This window comes from Nansenia antarctica (genome assembly GCF_963989245.1).
Source record: "Nansenia antarctica genome assembly, chromosome: 3".
Lineage (NCBI taxonomy): Eukaryota > Metazoa > Chordata > Actinopteri > Argentiniformes > Microstomatidae > Nansenia > Nansenia antarctica.
The window spans coordinates 65,516,081-65,539,574 of record NC_137688.1 but is presented as its reverse complement, the minus strand read 5'-3'; the positions used below and the strand labels follow the sequence as shown (position 1 = coordinate 65,539,574).

The 23,494-nt window shown below is 45.5% G+C and overlaps 4 protein-coding genes across 4 annotated transcripts in view; 1 reads left to right on the top strand and 3 right to left on the bottom strand.

The window, feature by feature from the left end:
* LOC308152849 (histone H1-like) overlaps window positions 1-9,836 on the bottom strand; it is a gene marked incomplete at both ends in the record, with an annotated part of 169,670 nt that extends 159,834 nt beyond the window's left edge. Inside the window, one exon of the mRNA XM_080525917.1 lies at window positions 9,264-9,836. Within this exon, the coding sequence (XP_080382043.1) occupies window positions 9,264-9,836 (573 nt within the window). The remainder of the gene's footprint in view (window positions 1-9,263) is intronic.
* LOC308152942 (histone H3.2) overlaps window positions 1-23,494 on the top strand; it is a gene marked incomplete at its 3' end in the record, with an annotated part of 136,982 nt that overhangs the window by 76,681 nt on the left and 36,807 nt on the right. The window lies entirely within an intron of this gene.
* Window positions 6,359-23,494, bottom strand: part of LOC308152940 (histone H3.2) — a gene marked incomplete at its 3' end in the record, with an annotated part of 110,290 nt that continues 93,154 nt past the window's right edge. Inside the window, exon 2 of the mRNA XM_080526012.1 lies at window positions 6,359-6,781. Within this exon, the coding sequence (XP_080382138.1) occupies window positions 6,359-6,769 (411 nt within the window). The 5' untranslated portion in view covers window positions 6,770-6,781. The remainder of the gene's footprint in view (window positions 6,782-23,494) is intronic.
* Window positions 7,675-8,058, bottom strand: LOC308152901 (histone H2A-like; the record flags this gene model as incomplete). The annotated part of the gene is made up of 1 exon (XM_080525973.1): window positions 7,675-8,058. One exon carries the CDS (start codon window positions 8,056-8,058, stop codon window positions 7,675-7,677), a length of 384 nt encoding a protein of 127 aa, XP_080382099.1.

Below are 23,494 nucleotides of genomic sequence, written 5' to 3'. Positions count from 1 at the left end.
TAGCAACCTACTTTAACAACTTCCATGTATGCTACACAACCCAGGAGTTCTCAACGTGTTGGCACCGGCTGGAGAAAGGGATAGCGATGGGTTGTTCGATCTCCCCCATCCTTTTCACAGCAGCGTTTGAGATCATCCTAATCGGCGGAAGACAGATGGTCCGAGGAATCAGATCCCAGTCAGGTCTGCGACTCCCAGCCCTACGGAGCTATATGGATGATGTCACCACACTCCTTCAGACAGCAGCGTGCACAGCGAGACTTCTGAAGAGGTTTGAGGAGCTCCTAACATGGGCCCGGATGAGGATAAAACCAACTAAGTCCCGCAGTCTCTCAATCAGGAAAGGAGTCCGGAATGACAACATCTCTTTCTCAGTGGATGGCGAGAAGATCCCGCTGCTAGTGGACCATCCTGTGCGAAGCCTCGGAAGGCTTTACACGGCTGACCTTTCTGACAAGCACATGGCTTCTTCTGTCACTTCCCAGCTCTTGGACGGCCTGAAGAAGATCGACCAAAGCCTCCTGCCAGGGAAATTCAAGGTGTGGTGTTACCAGTTCACCTTATACCAACGTCTCATGTGGCCCCTGAAGTTGTGTGACATCACTTTAACAACAGTGCTGAAGTTGGACGCAAAAGCCAACAACTACATCCGCAAGTGGCTGGGCCTTCCCCGCTGCCTCACTAATACAGCGCTGTTTGGAAGAACCACACTGAAGCTCCCACTGAAATCCATCAGCCTGGGCTATAAACAGGAGAAAGTGAGACTCGTGTTCGAGCTGAGAGACTCACCCGACCCGTTTGTCCAACACAGCAAGGCCCAGGTTCGCACAGGACGCAAGTGGGATGCCACGCAGGCAGTTGACCAGGCCATCAATCGCTTGAAACACCAGGAGATCGTCGGGGTGCTGCAGCCAGGCAGGACTGGTTTTGGATGGGGATCAGCACCCAAGATGTGGTCCAAGGCAACGAGGAAGGAAAGGAAAGATCTAGTGATCTCTGAAGTCGTAAAGATCGAAGAGGAGTGCTACAAAATCAGAGCCGTGGGCCAACAACAGCAAGGAAGGTGGACAACGTGGGAGGCTGTGATCAACAGAGCCATCACATGGAAGGATATGTGGAGGCTGCCCCAAGCAAGGCTGAGCTTCTCGATCAGGGCCACCTACGACACCCTTCCCAGTTCCCGGAACCTGCACCTCTGGTACGGCACAGAGGAGACCTGCCAACTCTGCAACGCCAACAACCCAAACTTGCGACACATCCTCTCTGGATGCAAGGCGGGACTGACGCAGGGTCGGTACAGATGGCGGCACGACCGGGTGCTGCGCAAACTAGCAGAAATTCTGGAAGCACGCAGACTGGAATCAAACAAGAGCAGCCCAGTCACATCACAGCAGCGGATCCAGTTTGTCCGGCAAGGGGGAGAAAGTCAGGGCAGCAGCACGAAGCAGTGGTCCCTCCTGTCTCCTGGAGGAGAGTGGAACATGAGAGCTGACCTCGATCGACAGCTGAAGTTCCCACACGAGATCACATCAACCTCCCTTCGGCCAGATGTCGTACTCTGGTCTACCCCGATGAGGACAGTCATCATGGTGGAGCTGACCGTTCCATGGGAAGAGGGGATGGAGGCTGCCTTCGAGAGAAAGAAGGAAAAGTACACAGACTTGGCAGCTGCGTGCTCGCAAGCAGGGTGGAGGGCAGTCACCTATCCTGTGGAAGTTGGGTGCAGAGGCTATACAGGAACATCTACACAGCGGCTCCTGAGGTCGCTGGGGATCACAGGATCCAAGCTGAGAAAGGCGCTCAAAGACCTGGCGGAGGAGGCTGAACAAGGGAGCTTCTGGCTCTGGCTCAGAAGAAAGGACAAGGCGTGGGGGAAAGGAGGATCCTAGGGCTGGCTGCAGGGAGTGGCAGGGAGACGTCCCTGTCACTGCTCCACCACCTTGAGATGTTCCGGGATTAAAGGAGCGAAACATCAGTGAAGGGTGGCTCCCGGCTGACGACCCTGCAGTCAGCCCACTGGCACCGTCGGAGGTGCGACAGGCAGCAATGCCCAGCAGGTATACCCACCTGTGCTTTCATCTGTTATTACGTTTAGAATTCATTACCTAATGAATGAATGAATGAATGAATGAATGAATGAATGGACTTTATTGTCATTGCTACAGTACAGGTACCAAACAACGACATTTAGGAGGGGTGGCTCCCCTGGTGTTAGGAAAGGAAAAAAAAAGAAAAAAAAACTTTTAGAAAAAGAATAAAATCACAAGAAGGTAAGGAGCTGGTTTACATAAATAAAGGCTATGTACACAATCCACTGTACTATACTGCACAGATAGTCAACTAGGGTTGTCATATTGCACAAAAGTATTTTTTCACGTTATTTAAAGTGTCACAGTTTGCAGGCTTGAAATGTACATGTTTGTGCCTCAGCACTAGCTGCCATACAATCCGTCCAGACTGTCCTGGGCCCAGAACTTAGGCCTTTGCTGTGTTCAGGGCCTTGACGGCCCTGTGGTAGAAGCAGTTCTTTAGTCTGTTTGTCTTAGCGGCCGGGGTCCTGTACCTCCTTTTCGAGGGCAGCCTGATAAAGTGTACGTGCCCAGGGTGGGTCGGGTCCCTGGAGATCTTGGAGGCCTTCCTGAGACAGCGTGTGTTGTACAGCTCTTCCAGAGAGGGGAGGGGGGCGCCGGTGATCTTCTGTGCTGTTCTCACGACTCTCTGTAGCGCGTTTCTCTCCGCTGTTGTGCAGCTGTAGAACCAGTTGCAGATGCCGTAGGTGAGGATGCTCTCCACTGCGCCGCGGTAGAAGGCCACCAGTATCTCCTGCTTGTTGTGTTCTTTCCTGAGGCATCTCAGGGTGTATAGCCGCTGTTGTGCCCTCTTGATGGTGCCTTTTGTGTTGTCCTTCCAGGCCAGGTCATCCCGCATGTGATGTCCCAGGAATCGGAGGGTTGAGACTCTCTCCACGCTCTCTCCGTCGATGAGCAGGGGCTGGATCTCAGACTTTTTCCTCCTGAAGTCTACGATGAGTTCCTGGGTCTTTGACTTGTTTAGCAGCAGGTTGTTAACCTTGCACAGCTTGCTCAGTTGCTCTACCTCATCCCTGTACGCCGCCTCGTCCCCCCCCGAGATACATCCCACCACGGTGGTGTCGTCTGCAAACTTTACAATGTAGTTGCTGGGGTGGACGGGGGTGAAGTCGTGGGTGTAGAGGTTGTAGAGAATGGGGCTTAGCACGCAGCCCTGGGGGGACCCAGTGCTGAGGCTGAGGGCTGTGGAGGTGTGGGGGCCCACCCGCACCCTCTGGGGGCGTTCGGTCAGGAAGTCCTTGATCCACGCACATATAGAGTGTGATAGACCCAGGTCTAGTAGTTTGGTCACTAGCCTGTCTGGAAGGATGGTGTTGAAGGCGGAGCTGAAGTCCACGAAGAGCAGTCTCGCGTAGCTGTTTCCCCTCTCCAGGTGGGATAGAGTGGCGTGGAGAGTCGTCGCTATGGCGTCCTCTGTGGACCTGTGGGCTCTGTAGGCGAACTGGTATGGATCCAGGTTGGGCGGGAGGCGTGTGAGTATGTGGGCCCGGACTAGTTTCTCGAAGCACTTCATGATGATTGGTGTGAGTGCCACCGAGCGGTAGTCGTTTAGGCAGCTCACCGTGCTTTTCTTCGGGACTGGGATGATAGTTGAGGTTTTCAGGCAGGGTGGGACGGTGGCCTGGGACAGGGACTGGTTAAAGATGTTGGTGAAAACCCCGGCCAGCTGGTCGGCGCAGTCTCTCAGCACCCGTCCCAGGACGCCATCTGGCCCCGAGGCTTTCCTGGGGTCCACCGCCTTCAGTACGCGTCTCACCTCATGCTCTGTGAGGGTGAGGCTGCTGAGAGCTGGAGAGAGTGGTGTTTGTGTTGCGGTTACCTCCGTTCGCCCCTCGTCGAACCGGGCGTAGAAGGTGTTCAGCTTTCCCGCCAGCAGGGGGTCGTCCTCTGCGGCTGTGAGCCTGTTGGCTCTGAAGTTTGTCATCTGCTGAACCCCCTGCCACATCCGCCTGGAGTCGTTGCTCAGGAGGCATTCCTCAATCTTCTCTCTGTGCTCTGCCTTGGCCGCTTTGATGCCGCACTTTAGGTTGGCCCTGGTGGAGCTGTACAGCGGTGTGCTCTTCCCTGCGAAGAAGGCGTTGTCCCTCTCGTTGATCAGTTTTTGGACCTTCCCAGTCATCCATGGCTTCGTGTTGGGGTAGACCCGGACCCGTTTGTCCACGGTGACTGAGTTGGTGCAGTTCACTATGTGGTTCAGAACCGACGACGTGTACTGTTCCAGGTCCTCATGCTCATATTCCTGCCATAGGGTGTCATTTAGGCAGATCTGCAGTGGAGCGGACCCTTCTGGCCAGGTTCTGACAGTCTTGGTGGTGATGGGAGCACTTTTCCCCATTGTAGTGTATGCAGGAATCAGGAGGATTGACACATGGTCAGACATGGATATGTTTAGTCAATTAATGAATGTTTTGTTCATCAATGTAACGTTATTTGCTAAGTTATGAAGCGAATAAGTTTTGCAGTTCAGCTGTTAGCACTAGCTAAGTTAGCTAGCTATTTAGCTAGCTAGATATCGTAAGGGTCTGTCTGGACGCTGTTACTGGGAGGTTGAGAGGAGTGGTCAGCAGTGTTGCCAGATTGGTCTGATGTTTACCAGCCCAATAAGTGCTCAAAATCCGCCCAAATTGATAAAAACCAGACCAAATATTATAGCATAGAATATATAATAATTATACATATAAAAAACGAATAAAATAGAGTAAACAAAGGGACTGCTCAAATACCAAAAATAATATGTGTTGATTGTTTCGATTAGCAATGCTGTGTCAAAGTAATGACAATGCTTAGTCTTGTTTCATGTTCAATGCAATGGCAAAATATGATCATGGAAGATAACCTCAATTCAATCATGGTATTATCATATGAAATCCATTTCCATGTGACATCCTCTATAGTCTCAATGAATGTGCCATTTTAAAACCAACCCCCAATTGAATTGGCAATATAATAAAATGTGTTAATTGCACATTAGCATGGTCTGCAATTAAACACACATTAGCATGGTGATCACAGCATATTTAACACAGTTAACACAGTCTCTGTCAAGTTATTTTAAAACATTTTTTTTCATGGGAAACCAGGCCAAATTCTGTGCACCAGCCCAAGCCCAATTTTACCAGCACAATGCAACCTAAACTAGCCCAATTGGGCTGGAAGGGGTCTTTGGGCCTTGTTGGGGTGACAGTGCTGAGCTGTATAATATTAGAGCTCCCCATAAGTGAGTGATGCTTTATCATAACCTACTATTCTGTATTCTGTGATTTGGTTTTAAGAGTAATATGTAATTATTTCCCACTTCAATGAATCTCAGAGGGTTGACTCTCAGATTGAGCTCTCTCTGTGAATTCTAGAATCTGAGATTATTGAAGCCCAATCCTGTGATGGTGTCAACAGTCAGAGGATGTTCATATCTGGTCAGACTGGACCTCTATTACATATTCATGGGGTCAGGTCATCTTCATTTGAATGATCCAATGATTGCAAATAGGACATTTGTTTTCAATGTTTTCTCAATAAACTGTAAAAGAGATTATTTTATTTTTTAGAGATGATTATTATTATTTTCTACATTTAAATGTTTTCCTTGTACAATGTAAATGACCCTAACCATCAAATCAGATTAAACGTTATTTACAATACATACTGTGGCACATTTCATTCACATATGCAGTATAGCCTAACGTGTTTTAATAACCCTGACATATTCAATACAATACAACATGCTTTTATAATCATGTGCTCATTGTGTGTGGATTTATGGCAAATTCTTCTAATTTAATCCATTTTAAATTGAGTCTATAACACCACATAATGTGGAAAATTGAAGGGGTCTGAACACTGTATATATACATATACTATCTATTTTAAGAACAGCCTATGGGGGTACCGCATTTTGATGTCCTCCCAGCACCATTAAGCTTTAGCTGAAGTAAATCACAGACCTTGTGTGGAGAAAATCCGTGACCTACAGAATACACTGACTGACCCTGATTTACTTCGGATTATTTTACATAAGGAGTGCTTATCATAGTTAGACCATCACAACGAATTCACACATTAAGGCCTTATGCTGTTGTGAATTGGCCTACATGTATTTCGGTTAGCGAGATGGCACGGTCAGCATCCCTGCAGGCTACTCATTTGAGTCGTATAACCTATAGATTTAACGCCCTCCACGGGTGGTAAATGGAAACACGCCTTTGAGGGAGATATTGAGGTGGCTCTTAAAAGAGCCTTTGGGGATCTACTATTAGATCAGGGTGGTCATCTTAGGCGCGCTCTCCACGGATACGGCGGGCCAGCTGGATGTCTTTGGGCATGATGGTGACCCTCTTGGCGTGGATGGCGCACAGGTTGGTGTCCTCGAACAGACCAACCAGGTAGGCCTCGCTGGCCTCCTGCAGGGCCATCACAGCAGAGCTCTGGAAGCGCAGGTCGGTCTTGAAATCCTGGGCGATTTCTCTCACCAGGCGCTGGAAGGGCAGCTTGCGGATCAGCAGCTCGGTGGACTTTTGGTAACGACGGATCTCCCTCAGAGCCACGGTGCCGGGCCTGTAGCGGTGAGGCTTCTTCACACCGCCGGTCGCCGGGGCGCTTTTACGGGCAGCCTTGGTGGCGAGCTGCTTCCTGGGGGCTTTGCCACCGGTGGACTTACGAGCGGTTTGCTTGGTTCTGGCCATGGCGCTAACTTCCTACGTTCAGTTGGAGTGTAGCCAGTCTACAAAGAAAGTGTTACATTTATAAACCCCAGTCGTGCCCCGAATATAGACGAGCTCATTGGCTCGTTGTCTCCTCCTTCAAGGATCAAGGACCCCAATTGAAATAAGCCAGTGGCTTTCTTGGGTTTTTATCCTGTTAGTTGACCTTGTATGTAATATGTACTTTCATGTACCTACTTCTGCAAATCTTCTAATAAAGTTTTCAATCAATCAATCAAACCTTCTCCGGCTGCCATTGGACACGAGCCCCGTCCACGTCATTGCCGCCAAATTCAAACACTTGAACCCTGCCGCTTCCTATGTTCGGCCCTTCCCCCAAACAGGCTTCAGAGATGTTTCCTTTGTCCTGATTTATATCATTTACCTACTTGCTTCAACCAAACAACAACACGGTTCACTACAGTATTATAAGCACCGCGCACTACTGGATTACTTGTATACCATTGGAGTAAATGAATACCTTACTGTATTATATTATATTGCATTTCATATCATCGTACTTTGCACTATTGTAACCACTGTACTTTATTACTTTAGCAATGTATGACTTAGTTTACTTGCTTACATTACTTATTATTATCGTGTTTGTGTCGGGCTCCTGCCTACTTGTACAATATGTAATAAAAACGATGATTTTAAAACATGAAGGAGAAAACATTCTGAAAGTGACAAAGAGGAATGTTCCTGTAGCCCTGTGTATTATGGCGCGTGTCCTCTGCCTCATCTACGCGAACATGACAGAATGAGACATTTCACAACATGACACTCACAGCGCAGACAAACAGAGGATGGAGTGATGCATTGCTTTTGGAGAGAGAAGTGGTTGGCTCTTAAAAGAGCCTTTGGGGTTGAGGAGGTGAAGCAGTTTACTTTTTGGCGGCCTTCTCGGTCTTCTTGGGGAGCAGCACTGCCTGGATGTTGGGCAGCACACCACCCTGAGCGATGGTCACACCGCCCAGCAGTTTGTTCAGCTCCTCGTCGTTACGGACGGCCAGCTGCAGGTGACGTGGGATGATACGAGTCTTCTTGTTGTCGCGGGCGGCGCTACCGGCCAACTCCAGGATCTCAGCAGTCAGGTACTCGAGCACGGCGGCCAGGTAGACTGGTGCGCCAGCGCCCACACGCTGGGCATAGTTGCCCTTGCGTAGGAGCCTATGGACACGGCCCACAGGGAACTGAAGCCCAGCGCGAGAAGAGCGGGTCTTTGCCTTGGCTCTGGCCTTGCCTCCGGTTTTGCCTCTTCCTGACATGGTGAAGGTTTAGCGGGATCTCAAACAAGATGAAGAAAATAATTTCAGATCACAGTTCTGCCGCTTGGAGCGTCGTTCTTATAGCTCGCCTTGACGGCGTTCATTGGCCACTGGGTCGATGTCACCTCATCCAATCAAGAGACAGAGATTGTGACACTTCTGTCTTTGTGAGTTTCCCTCGCGCGCCAGAATTCGAAGTTTAAATCAAACTCGTCCCACGTAATAATAATAATTATAATAATAATAATAATAATAATAACTTTATTTGTATAGCGCTTTTCCTGCAAACGTTGCAGCTCAAAGTGCTTTAATCATGATATCATCTTAATTTAATTATTTTGTAATTTAAATGCAATATTAAAAGGATGGGTTTTTATAATCTTAATTTAATTATTTAGTCATTTAAAGGCAATATTAAAAAGATGGGTTTTTAGTCTTGACTTGAACATATGTGCTGAGGTTGCATCCCTAATGTAAACTGGCAGTGCATTCCACAATTTGGGTGCATAAAATGAGAATGCAGCCTCACCAAATCTCTTCTTTTGTACATGTGGTACACAGAGAAAACCAGCGTCAGAAGACCTGACATGACATATTCAATATACTAAAACTAGTATATGTCATAATATAATAATAATAATAATAATAATAATAATAATAATATAGAATTGATACGTATATAATATGTACATTGTGAAGTGCGTTCCCAGCTCTCTGTAGTACGTTATTCCTGACTGAGCGAAAAGTGTTCTGTTATATCCCGCCTTTCTGTCCAAATATAACGTATTGGTGTAACGGAAAGAGGAACTAACTGTATATGTTGATATTATATGCAACTTTATGGACACTGTCATACCCCCACCATCCTCTCCCGCACACAGATCTACCGAGTGACACGTTATAGCGTCAAAGTGTAAACTAGACCTAGATGTCAAATCTCTCATTACTGCTCATTATTTACTCAATAAGTAAAACCATGATTGTCGTGTGTGTAAGTCCGTGGTTGACACTGGTGTAAAATACTAAAATAAACACTCGACTTTTTCTGTCGTCATGGATGATAATGCGTTTTTACGAAAATCTGGGTGGCTCTTAAAAGAGCCTTTTTGTGGTACAAATGGTGTCGGCAAGAACACTTTGAATGTTTACTTCTTCTTTGGGGCTGCCTTCTTTGCCTTGGGCTTCACCGTTTTGGGTTTGGCTACCTTGGGCTTGGCTGCCTTGACGGCCTTTTTGGGGCTCTTAGCCGGAGCCTTCTTGACCGGTGTGGCCTTCTTGACTTTCTTGGGGCTCTTGGTGGCCTTCTTGGTGACTGCCGCGGGCTTCTTTGCCTTCTTGGGAGACTTCTTGACCGCAGCAGCAGGCTTCTTTGCCTTTTTCGGAGACTTCTTGGCAGCGACGGGCTTCTTTGTGGCCGCCTTCTTGGGTTTCGGGGCGGCGGCTTTCTTCGCCGGCTTCTTGACCGCCTCGGCGGCTTTCTTGTTGAGCTTGAAAGAGCCGGAGGCCCCGGTGCCCTTGAGCTGGAGCAGAGTGCCCTTGGTGACGAGGCTCTTGACGGCGACCTTGACGCGGGAGTTGTTCTTCTCCACGTCGTAACCACCGGCCGACAGCGCCTTCTTGAGCGCGGCCAGAGAAACACCGCTCCTCTCCTTGGATGCTGACACGGCCGTCACGATGAGCTCGGCGACGCTGGGGCCAGCTTTCTTGGGCCTGGTTGCTGCCTTCTTCTTGGGGCTCTTGGCCGGCGCGGGGGCTGGTGCTGGTGCGACTTCTGCCATGTCTGTAGAAAGTCTCGTTCGTTCCGGTAAACCAACTAGTCTGCAAATCTGCTCTGTGAGAATGAAGCTCAACCCGGAGCAGGGGGCTGTCCTTAAACGCGGCATGAGAACCGTGCAGACTCAGCCATCCCTGCTCAGCAGTCGTAGCTGCCGAAATGTTTGGGCGCCTGTGTTTTCTCCTCGCGAATAACGGGCCAAAAGTCACCCGTGGTGCCGAGTTGAGGTCCAAATGCAAACGGGCCAGCGAGCAGACTTGCCTCCGGTTAGAATAAAGTCATGTGAGCCGCGAAGGCCTCGTGAGTTTTGTTGTGACTCGATCAAAACCCCACCGTTGCACCGTCGGAGGGAGCGGTGCGCACAGCTTTTCCTGTGTTATTTGTCTCCTAAAGTGGCTAAAAGTGCATATGATTGCGACCAGCACTCGTTGTCCAGGTAGCCAGGTTGTCTGGCAAGGGAGTACAAAGGTTGAGGGTCCCCCGATGTGGTGCGGGGTGTTATAAATATGAGCTCTTTTGGTGGTCGTGAAACACAGTCGCGGGGATGGGGCTGAGAGCTTGTCCGTATAGGTGATTTTTCAGATGGTGTCCCTCTCCCTCCCATTAAATCTAGACAAGACAGGTGAAAGCCATAGATAGACTGCTTGCTGCATGTCGATTCTGAGGAATCAATTGCGATATTATCACCAGAATTGTGTTGAGGACATCAGCAGCCTTATGATGAATATGTTCGGCTACTAAACTAGTTGGTAACTAGCTGAAATTGCAATCATAACTTTGTTTGTAAATAAATAAATAATAATAGTAATAAGTAAATTCAATAAATTAAATGTGCTTATGTATGTGTTGTTTATCGATGGTGACGTAGTCAGCCTGCCTCCTCTCTCCATGTGTTTGTGGGTCTTTGTGGACCGGGGTGTTTAAATTACATCACATTTGTAATGTAACATAATATAATATCCATAATATAATAGCTCCAAGACCGAAGCCATCCTAGTCGGCACACCACACCAGGTCCGGTCATCCACCATCACCAGCATCACCTTCTCTGGCCAGAACATTCCCCTCTCCTCATCTGTTACCAACCTGGGTGTCAAAATGGACCCTCACCTCACCTACGAGACCCACATTGAACATATTTCCAAAACAGCTTTTTTTCACCTAAGGAACATTGCCAAACTCCGTCCTGCACTCACTCTGGCAGATGCAGAGAAGCTCATCCACGCCTTTGTCTCCTCCAGACTGGACTACTGCAACGCACTCCTCATCGGGATTCCTAGCAGCTGCCTCCAGAAACTTCAATACATCCAGAACAGCGCTGCTAGGATCCTGATGAGGGTGCGCAAATATGATCACATCACCCCCATCCTCAAATCACTTCACTGGCTCCCCGTCTCCCTCAGAATTGAATTCAAGGTCTCCCTCCTCACCCACCAGTGCATCCATGGAACTGCCCCCCCCTACCTCAAGGAACTCCTCCATACCCCTCAGACCTCCTCACGCACCCTCCGTTCTACTGCCACCAACCTCCTCAAGACCCCCAGGACCAAGCTCCGCACGATGGGAGATCGGGCCTTCTGCTCGGCTGCTCCCAGGCTGTGGAATGCTCTCCCTGACCACCTAAGGGCACCACAGTCTGTGGATGCTTTTAAACGGGGCCTTAAAACCCACCTTTTTAATAGAGCCTTTTTTTAGCCTTTTAATTGAATGTTTTTATTGCTTTATCTACTGTGTTGTAAGCACTCTGAGATTTTATATGTAAAGTGCTTTTATAAATAAAATGCATTATTATTATTATTATTATATAATGGTTCTGCCGCTGCTTGGCTGTCCTTGAGCCTCGTATTAATCGTATTAATATTCACCAATAATACAATAATAGACATAGACAAGACATGCATGACCGAACTCGTTCACATCATTGGTTCTTGAGGTTCTGTCCAGGTAGCTGACTAGTGAGCCTGCATCAACCTTAATGCTATTCAAGTGCAAGAAGATTACATTTGTCTTCGCCGTTTAAGGTACACACATTCATCTGCTGTGGAGCAGTAGCAGGCGGTCTGATTCTCCCTGGAGGTGATGGTAGATCCACATGTGAACGCCGTTTAAACTATTATTATATTTTATTATTTATTTTAAATCCACTTGTCCCGAGAAATTGGCCATGCGTATGTATGCAGTGTAGTCACTCCTGTCCATTATATTAATAGAGGAAACCGTTTTAAACTAGTGAGCAACAAACAAGTGAGGAACAAAAAAGGCGCGCAAAACCTCCTGCGCGTTCAAGGACTGGAGTCTTTGAAAACTGTAACATCGAGTAATTGATACATATGCCTTATACATGCTTGTTATGTTATGTATGCTTTCTGCCTGTTTTAACCTGCTGTGGCTTTCACTCCTGTATTACTGTTTTATTTGTGTTTTCTTCCTTGTTATGTAAAGCACTTTGAGACCCTTGGTCTGGGAAAGGTGCTGTATAAATACTGTATAATTGTACTTACTTGTTACAATACACAATTAGTACAGCATATACATTCGACTGATTTGTAGCACGCGAGGTCATCTCACTATGGAATTGCTTTCTTTTTTGATAGGGTGGGTGGCTCTTAAAAGAGCCTTTTGGGGTAAGCAGTACAGACGAAAATCTGTTTACTTGGAGCTGGTGTATTTGGTTACGGCCTTGGTGCCCTCGGACACGGCGTGCTTGGCCAGCTCACCGGGGAGCAGCAGACGCACGGCGGTCTGGATCTCCCTGGAGGTGATGGTACGACGCTTGTTGTAGTGGGCCAGGCGAGAGGACTCGCCGGCGATGCGCTCGAAGATGTCGTTGACAAAGGAATTCATGATTCCCATGGCCTTGGAGGAGATGCCGGTGTCGGGGTGGACCTGCTTCAGGACCTTGTACACGTAGATAGCGTAGCTCTCCTTCCTGGACTTTCTGCGCTTCTTGCCGGTTTTGCTGGCGGTCTTGTCAAGAGCATGGAGGAGATACCAGGAGACGTGGAGGGGGCCGTAGAAGGACAACAACCCAGCAGCAGGACCGCTATCTGGTCCTTTGTGCAAGGAGGAACAGGAGGAGCACTGCCAGAGCGAGAAACAGACTCCATGAGGGTGGTATGAGGGCACGACGAGCATCAGCTGGATCCTTGGCAGTGGAGGCTCCTCCATAGAGGTGGAGGAGGCCTGGCCTCCCCAATAATTTGAGAGAAGAGAGAGAGATTTAAAAAAGCAATAATTATATTTTTTATCAGACACACAACATACAATTCAGAACAATACTTCATCCATTTCTAATATTTATCCTGCAGAACAGCACTCATACACGCGTGTGGCGGAAAAAGGTACTACACGGAGGCCAGGCCTCCTGTCGGAAAGTGGTTTCTCATAGAAGTCAATGTAATGCAAATTTTTTCATGGCAATATGTGATTGGCCAAATCACTGAAAATGGGTGGGAACAGGAGGCCTGGCCTCCGTGTAGTACCTTTTTCCGCCACACGCGTATGAGTGCTGTTCTGCAGGATAAATATTAGAAATGGATTTTTATTTATTTTACCTTTATTTTACCAGGAAGTCACATTGAGATTAAAACCTCTTTTACAAGAGAGACCTGGCCAAGACAGGGTCAAAATAGTAGCTTAAAAAACAGTTCAGATAACAAGACAGGACATAAGACAGTGGCAACAATACAATAGACAAACAATGGTAGGGGTATTTACAAGGTGATTAAAACATTGAGAAGTCTAACCAAAGCAGGTACAGCGAGCGGTGACCACATCCTTTAATCTACGCTTGAAGATACTTATGGAAATGAAGTATTGTTCTGGATTGTATCAGGCGCGGATCTATGGGTGGGCCTGGGTGGGCCTAGGCCCACCCAGATTGACAGCTGGCCCACCCAGTCAGATTCATAAAAATACATATTTTTTAATAATAAAATATTTTTAAAGTTTAATTTTCACTAACTAACTGTAATGTGAATAGTTTTGTCTTGCGACCGTCATTGCCACCGGCTTGTGAAGAACTGGTAGGACTACACCGTCGGATCTGTCAGCCATGGAGGAACCAGCCACTCAACCAAAGCTGGTAACATTCCCTACTACCACTGTAATAGATGGGAAATCGCGCTCCTTCAGTAGAAATTGGTACGAGAAGTTCAAGTGGATGGAATATAGTAAAGAAAGAGACGCTATTTTTTGTAAAGTGTGTCGACATTTCCCAGAGGCGCACACGGAGTTCACTTTTATAAGAGATGGATACAAAAATTGGAAACGTCTCCGGCAGGCCTGTGACAAACACGAGTCTAGCAAGCCGCATGCTGTTGCCCTCACCAAGTTGGATGGGCAAAGCCATGGACCCCAAAGCCGTGGGACAGTGTTAAATCAAATGCACGGTGATGCCGTTTCATTCATAGAGCGAAACCGGCAACACGTTAAAGTTGTGTTAGACATTGCTATGTTGTGTGCCAAGTTGGAAATTCCACTTAGAGGTCACAGAGAAACGGAAGAGGCGCTCAATAAAGGTAATTTCTTGGAGCTATTCAAGTTCATGTCAAAATATGATCCAGAAATTGAAAATAGACTGAAGGAACTGCCTCGAAATGCCACGCTCCTAAGCCATCACATTCAGGATGAGCTGCTTGAGGCTGCAGCCTCACTGCTAATTCGAAAGATAAAGTCTGAACTGCATGAGCAATCCACATATTATGCCATACTTGCGGATGAGTATAAAGATCTATCCAAGCGCGAGCTAGTTGCTGTCTGTATTCGATTCATTCATGGAGGGGTAATTAAAGAACGAGCAGTAGGCTTTGTGGAAACTGCGGAATTGTCTGCTCAAGGAATATCACAGAGGATCCTAGTGTGTATTCGTTCATTTATTTGTTCATACATTCATTTATGTACCTATATATTTATTGTTAATTCTGTCAGACTTGGTCCTCCATAGTTGATGGTTATTGGTTAATTCATTGAATTGCGTGCGCTTGAATGCCTTGCGTGTGTGTATTATAATAACTTGTTTGGCTGTCCGTTGCATTGGGTAGACAGGTACTTTATTTATTTTCTGTTCGTTTCATGGTCTGCATAGTGATCTCCTCCAGTCCCTGCGAATATTTTGCGTGTGTGCATGCGTGTTGGTCGTACCCAAATGTTTCGAGCACCCACGGGCAGAAACATAAATCGGCGCCTATGATCGCGAGCCCGGTTGTGTTCCATCCATCTGGCTGCTCATACATAGGTCTAAAACGTGCGGTGATGAGTTTCACTCAGGCCCACCCAGATTTTTCCAGGCCTACCCATCAGCCACTTTCTGTATCCGCCACTGGATTGTATGTTGTGTGTCTGATTGACATAGTGTTTGAGTGCTTTTGACATGTCATTGATTGTATGTAGTATGTTGTGGTGAATGTTGTGAGCCTGAGCAGAAGGGACAATAGCTGCTGCAGGCGGACCAGAGATTCATGCCAATTGTTTTGTTTATTTGATGACCCATTGTGCAGGCAATAAAAGCTGCTTCATCCACCATCCTGAGAGTGTCCCAATCCCTTCAGTACCGCCAAACACAAATTAATAATTTTTAACAAAGACAGATAAGAAGAACAGGGAACATTCCATCGCGAGTGAAGCGAGCAAGCGGAAAAAAAATTGGCCTCCTCAATTCTGGAAGTCACCAGCCTCCACTGATCCTTGGTGCATCTGTGAAAACGAAAAAAGGACACTATGATTCCCTGGAAAGTCCTTGAAAAGTAGGATTTGATTTGTTACCATTCCTTTAAACAAACTTTATTCAAACAGTGAATAGACATATAAAGAAACGGCTGGGGAAAGAAAGCACTCAGGCATCACGCAAAGTCCAAAACTACTCTTAATATTCAAGTATTAAATTATTGGGTCAATTTTGTCTAGACAGTTTTTTTCATTATTTGGGTCAATAAATCACAAGGAATCAAATTAATAACAATAAAATCACCTGTCACTACAGCCAGTCATACTCCGATATCTTTGATATGAGTGACAGGACCTTGGGATTGACTGCGACACGCTTCTTACTGCCTTGTTTTTGTACTTTTGAGCCCTTGTCTGGATTTATCTTGAACATGCATCTGTTGGTAGAGGAGTGGTACATAGAATGCTTGACATCGTTGTCAAATGGTGTACATTTACACAATTCTGTTCATTCACATTGGTGGGCCTTGGCTGTACACTGTGATTCTGCTGTTGCCTAGTGTGCGCTGCTCTCAATGAATGTTTGAAAGAATGGGCTCCGTCACTCATGCCCTGCCTTCTGCACCGCACTGATTCAGTCTCAAACTCTGCTACAAGGACTTTATGATTAAAAGTTAATTATACCGGTAAATGAAAAATTAAAGATTAAAAAATATACAATTACCTTTGAAGAAACTCCAATGTTGCGCAAAGCTCTACAGGGTAGTCGATGTTGAGGACATAGTATATCATGAATATGTCATTAACTGCCTCTGTGAAACTTCCAACTCTGTCATTGACCACCACCTGGTCCACTGCTACCATGAAAGCAGATGCAGTCAGTGGGCTTTCTCCTGTGAAGGTACGACAGACGCGCACACACACACACAGACAGAGACACACACAGACAGACAGACAGACAGACAGACAGACAGCGATACGAGAGGGAGAGAGAAAAAGAGAGTCAAAACTGAGCTGACAAGTTATACATTACATTTTCTCAACAATGACTGTATTGTATGTGCACATGAAATGGTTAATATACTTTCACTTACCACACAGCAATATGCATGGGGTTGTGGGGAGATGCTGCAAGTCCACATCTGTTGCAACACAGGTATCATCAACATTTATGAGCATCTTGTTCTGATCTTCTTTGAATTGGGCCAAAAGCAGCAACACAGCCCCACAGGAGTCTTCACTCACAGCCTGGATTTGAGGTATGAGTTTTGCTGCAACACATTCTCTTTCCGGGCGCTGACACTTGAAATATCCCAGGACTTTTTTGTATTTGCTATTCATGGCCTCTTGGAATTCTTCATTTATGTGGACACCGGTTAGTTGCTTGAAATGAGCCTTCAATCCAGTTGTGTTGAAAAGATAGGGCCATTCTTCTTTCAAGGTCTGTGTGTCTTTTTCATTTAGGACATCTCTTCTCTGGGAGGCAAACGTGTTTGTCATCAATGCTTCTATTTTCTTCTCATCCTTCTCATTTTCCTGAAACATTCTGTGTAGTTCTTCTTTCATCTTATTGCTCTGGGATTCATCATTTGCAGACAGTTGAGGTTCTGGGTTCACACATCCATAAGAGACTTTCCGTGTCTTCTTTCCCTTGTCAACACTGCTGGGCTGAGTCATCATTGGTGGCCCCATCCTTTTGTTGTTGTCCACTCTGCTTTGTAGTTGTTTTGTTATAGAATCGTAGCCACTACCTACTACTTGATCCTCGATCACATCCTTGAAGGACTTAGGATAGTCCAGTACCATCTTGCGGGCAATTTCACTCAAGTGCTTCTTTTGAGGCTTTTTGCAGACAACCAGGATTTCTGCGGCAATCAACCTGATGATCTCTCTTCTATCCCTCGCCGTTGGCCGTTCTTTCTTCTCCAGTGCATTCTTTATATGCGAAGGCATGAGGTTCCACTGTATGTTGAAGTTGAAGTGCCAGTTATTGTCCAGTGCTGCTGTTCCCTTCTCACCGCTGATGGAGCATTCACTGGTGGAGGCCATCTCATCTCCATCACGCTGACCTGGAATACAGTGAGCCATAATTAGCACAGATACGTGAGATTGGTTGTTTTGCCTCTGAGACAATATCATTTGTATTTCAAATGAAACAATGAACTATGAGGTCAAAGCCCATAATGTCTGCTTTCAATTCATGTGTTGTTTTTGAACATACGTTGAACCATTTTAGAATAGTGCCATTTTCACTCCTGCCTCTTCCACAGATTTCACATGTTAATTTCTGTGTCAAACCGCTTATTTTATTGATTACCAATAAATGGCCGCCTAGTGCTCCTTTAACAGTAAGAGCAGTTTTGGGCCATCCATTTACTAATTGAATGAAACCTTCAACATCCCCTATAGTTAAAAGTATACATGGCAAATGTACGCACGTTTATTTGTGATGGGGCATCGTCTTGGAGTGGACTGAGGTGACATGGAGCTTGTAGGTGAGCTTAGAGAGGAGTCAAACAACTGTACATCATCTCTCTCAGAACTGCTGCTCTGAAGGTCTGTAGAGGGTCCTAAATGGCAGTGAATTATAACATTCATTTTTGCATGTCAAAACAGGCACAGAAGAGTATCTCACATTGTTGGGTGCTTGCACTGATCACCACCTCTGCAAGCACACTACTCAGTGTGACCATTGTTGAATGTTAACAGTGAAGACGGCAACAATGAAAAAATCAGTATGGGGGGGTAAGCTCCCAGATGTCTATGTACTTTTTGTTATAATCTCTTCATTTGTCATGATGTCTCGATGGTAATCAATAAATTATGATGATAGGTACCTTCTGGTTCGGCTTCTGACAGACAGCTAGGCCGTTCAATTAAACCTGCTGGTTTGAGTTTTGACTGGGTGGAGGTAAATTTGCCCCTGACCCCCTTATTTATTATGGATTTTTTTTATTTATTGACATTACATTTATTGATTACCATCGAGACATCATGACAAAAAGTGCATAGAAATCTGGGAGCCTACCCCCCTTTTAATAGGAGAACCCATTAGAGTGCTCAAACTTGACCTCATTCCATGTCTACTTCATTAAGGCAGCAGCTAATTATGTAATCAGCACAGAGGAACCTCCCTTCTGGTCGCAACAGACCTCAAGTATTGTCATTTGAAAAGGTAAGTGTGTTAATACAATGGTTTTACTTACTTCTGACAAGAGAAAAAAAGGCTTGGACTGGCAGGAAAGGCCACAGAGCTCGCAGACGGGCTCCAGTCACTGGTCACGGACAAATCTGTTTCGGTTTCTCTGCTGTTGTAACCTAAACAAAAGTATAACACATTAGTTTGACATACAGTAAATAAAAATGAAGACATGCACAGTCAATGTTTCACTTACTTTTGGCACGAGCAAGAAGCTTTCTCGCTTCTACTATCTTCAGGACACCTTCAAGGTCTTTTACTTCCACAAAGTGTAGGTCCTCCACAGTAGTCACGCCAAGGGTTTCGATTACATCCAGCAAAGGTTGTAGTCCACAGCCTGGAACCACTGCTGTTATGAAACTGGCCAGGTCACCCATGACTACAAAAAAAGATAAACACAGCTTGAGCCTAGATTTTGCTAGTTATGAAGTGAGCTCCCTTATCTGTAGAGTGACTGAAAAGCTAGCATAACATTTCACAGTAATGAGAGCTGGTTAGGATGGTAGTTCAATGTTAAATACATTTTTATTGGCTGACCTGGGATGGCGTTGGCTGAGGGACACAGCTGTTTGATCCCGGCTCCTCCTTGCTGCATCGTTTGCTACACGTGTACATCAAGCAGACCTTATCTTTTAGACAGTGTTTCGTTATGGTAAAAATACGGGAAGATATACATTTGCAGACTAATGTTTATGTAATGACTATTTGAAAACCATGACTTAATGCATAATATCAAGTTCTCACCTCTTAATATCAAGTTCTCACTCTGGAAGCTGAAGTTCAATCCAAATCTGTTAAGAAAAAATAAAAGTGTAAGTGAAGCAAATTTCGGAAATGTTATTTCAGAGCTAGCTAGCCACATCGTTTGCTCCACGTGTACATCAAGCAGACCTTATCTTTTAGACAGTGTTTCGTTATGGTAAAAATACAGGAAGATATACATTTGCAGACTAATGTTTATGTAATGACTATTTGAAAACCATGACTTAATGCATAATATCAAATTCTCACCTCTTAATATCAAGTTCTCACATTCTCACATCAAGCAGAGCTTAGTCCTTGGGCCAAACCATTTTTCATTACCAAATTCTGGGCAAATCCTAGATGTGATTTTCTTATTCCTATACATCCCTAGATTATGTTTTGATATGATAGACCTTTTGGATTGGCAGCTTATTAGTAGTTATCACCTCGTAAAGGTACGGAGTGCTTTTTTCAAAACCGGAGTTTTGCCTAAAAGTCCCCTGCCATATCCTGCTCCCCTTCGCATGATTCGCGCCTAGCTGTGCTGTGGTTGTGATAGAGACATGAGCCCTTTCATGTTCTTTATGCGCCTGAGTCTCCTAAACACGTAGAGACCAACCCCGAGTCGATCAATGATTCCTACGATGAGCTATGGTAACTTTACCGCACCTACCCCCTACCGATGAAAGCCTAATTTTTGCGGTTTTCCGGAGGTATTGTGCGGTAGGTGCGGGAAAGTTACCATAGCTCAGCGTAGGAATCATTGATCGACTCGGGGTTGGTCTCTATGTGTTTAGGAGACTCAGGCGCATAAAGAACATGAAAGGGCTCATGTCTCTATCACAACCACAGCACAGCTAGGCGCAAGCCCGGATTATCCATATATTGCATCGGGTGAATGCCCTGGGGCACCAGCCAATGGGGGGGCACCCAAAAAAATAATATATATATATATATATTTTGGGCACATTTTTAAATTATAGGCTATATTTACTGGAAGACATCCACACAGGTACAAAACTAATGGTTATATTTAGGCTATCATGATAAAAAAGATAAATAATTGCGAGTGCCCCCTCCCAGTCACAGACAAGTGCCCCCCCCCCCCCAATCACAGACAGGTGCGCGAATCAGCGCGATGACGCAGTGACGCCCGGCCAAACTATCACCTAAGAAATCAAAATGGACAGGCGACAACTGAGTGGCTCTGCCAAGCGAAAAATTAAGAAAGGCAAAGACTCCAGACATACGGTCGCTCTTAAAAATGTCCCAACAATTGGGAATTGTTTTATTTCACCTAGGCCTAAAATGAGCACTGAAGTTAACAGTGGGGGGGGGCAGCAGAGCGAGCGAGGGAGCGAACATAGCGAACAACGACGAGAACAACGACGAGAACAACGACGAGAGCGGTGAAGCTAATGCTAACTGCCCAGCAGACGATTCTACAGCTCAGGCAGACGTGAGCCATGGCGCTGAGAACAGTCAGGTGCATGAGAGCGAGGATGACGGAGACGACGAGGTGGATCCTGGAAATATTGCCGAAGATCAGCAGCCGTTGGTGGATTTTAACATCTCAACAGACCCGGAACTATGGGGAGACATCACGGAGCATGTGAGGGAAATGGCAATTTCTAAAGGCCCGGTGTCCTTCCAGAATAGGGCCTGCAGACAAGCAGTAGAGACTGGTTAATTTACTCACCATCATAGTAAAGAACTGTGATGACCCAGTACTGTAGTAATATGCTCTTGTAAATCTATGGTTTTTGTAACCATAGTAAATATCAAATTTTCACTTGCAAAGTAAAAAATAAAATAAAATGTGTGTGTTGGGGGGGGGGGGGGGGGGGGCACAACACATCAAGTCTGGTCACCCTAGGGCACCCTAGGGGGTTAATCCGGGCCTGGCTAGGCGCGAATCATGCGAAGGGGAGCAGGATATGGCAGGGGACTTTTAGGCAAAACTCCGGTTTTGAAAAAAGCACTCCGTACCTTTACGAGGTGATAACTACTAATAAGCTGCCAATCCAAAAGGTCTATCATATCAAAACATAATCTAGGGATGTATAGGAATAAGAAAATCACATCTAGGATTTGCCCAGAATTTGGTAATGAAATGTTCAATTTGGGGGTTTGGCCCAAGGACTAGCTAGCTAGCCACATCATTTGCTCCACGTGTACATCAAGCAGACCTTATCTTTTAGACAGTGTTTCGTTATGGTAAAAATACGGGAAGATATACATTTGCAGACTAATGTTATGTAATGACTATTTGAAAACCATGACTTAATGCATAATATCAAGTTCTCACCTCTTAATATCAAGTTCTCACATTCTCACATCAAGCAGAGCTAGCTAGCCAGTGCCACATCGTTTGCTCCACGTGTACATCAAGCAGACCTTATCTTTTAGACAGTGTTTCGTTATGGTAAAAATACGGGAAGATATACATTTGCAGACTAATGTTTATGTAATGACTATTTGAAAACCATGACTTAATGCATAATATCAAGTTCTCACCTCTTAATATCAAGTTCTCACGCGCGGGACACCGGAAAATTGTGAGCATGACCAGACCATTCCAGAATGAGGCTATGTCCACACCAATACGTTTTTTTGATAAACGTTTTTTGTATATAAAAATATGACCGTCCAGACGAGCACGTTTATAACATATCTGCATCCAGATGCATACGTATGAACGCAATATAAACGCTGTCATTGAGCATTCCACACCAGTAGTCGGCGATATAATTTTAACCCCATAGCTCCGCTGGCCAATCAGACGCCAGGAAAAGCTAAAGCGGTTCTTCCACGTTACATCCGCGAAATACAAAATTCCAATCGTAAACAACATGCCGCCTCGGGGAGCAAAGGAGTCGTTCATTTGGACAGACAGTGAAGTAGAAGTATTGTTGAGTTTAACTATTGAGTACAAAGTACAAAAAACATATGCAACCATTGACTGGGAGTCTTGCCATTTTCGCAGTGTTTGAAACGTTTTGTTGGACAGCTCCTATGTTTGTAAATCCGTCAAGATGACATTTTATTTATTTTCTTACAATATTTTGTATGCACTGCAACATTACCCAGTGAAAAAACAAAATAAACATTCTTTATTGTACCTTTGAATTGTATGTTGTAATTATTATGTCGCAAATAATAAACAAAAATGTCTTCACTTACAGAAATAAGAGTGTGTAATAATCTACTGTGGCTCTCTACATTGTCTTTCTCTTATGCACCTCTCCTAGTAAGTAATGGCATAAGCCCCAAAAAAGAATAGCAATGAACAATTTACATAAACACAGAACAGGACTTCTGTATAATATCTTCACTTACAGAAAAGACTAATCTAATGATCTCTTAAGTGTCTTTCTCCTATGCAACTGTCCTAGTAAGTGTCAAGGGGCCGGTTTCACAGACAAGGCTTAAGCCTAGTCCAGGGCCATATTCCACTAACGGTGGCTTAATATAGCTGCGCTATAATTAAATGCGGCGCTCAGGGACCTCGAGATTGGTATTCAAGCCTCAGGTGATTCCTCGAATGAGGATCAGCCTTGTGTCATCAGTGTTCACAGAAGACAGGCTTACAAATCTTCGATATGGGCGCGTGCACGCAGACATAAAAAGCCCTGAAGTGTCGATCTGTCGAAATGAAGATACTCCACTCTGCAGGGGTACTACATTTGCGCAGCATTCCGAATTATTGATTTTTATGAAGACAGAGAAATAAGATGTAAAATAGTGCAATACTGCCGCAATTAACAAGGCGAGGGAAATGGTTTGGCAAGAAATTGCTGACCGATTAAATGCGTAGGTCATACTAGCCCCAGTTATTGTTATATGTTCATATTTTAATAAATGAATATTACTACTGTGGTGATATCAGCAGCAGGCTACAATCTGTCATATCGCCACAATGGCCTAGTGGTACCGACTGCTGCCACAGGATTTATTCGTCATTTTTAGACGTGGTTCGAATCCCGCTTGAGACGCACTTTTTACTGCATTTCGTTGTCTGAATCTAATCTAAAATCTCATTTAAAAAAGTATGT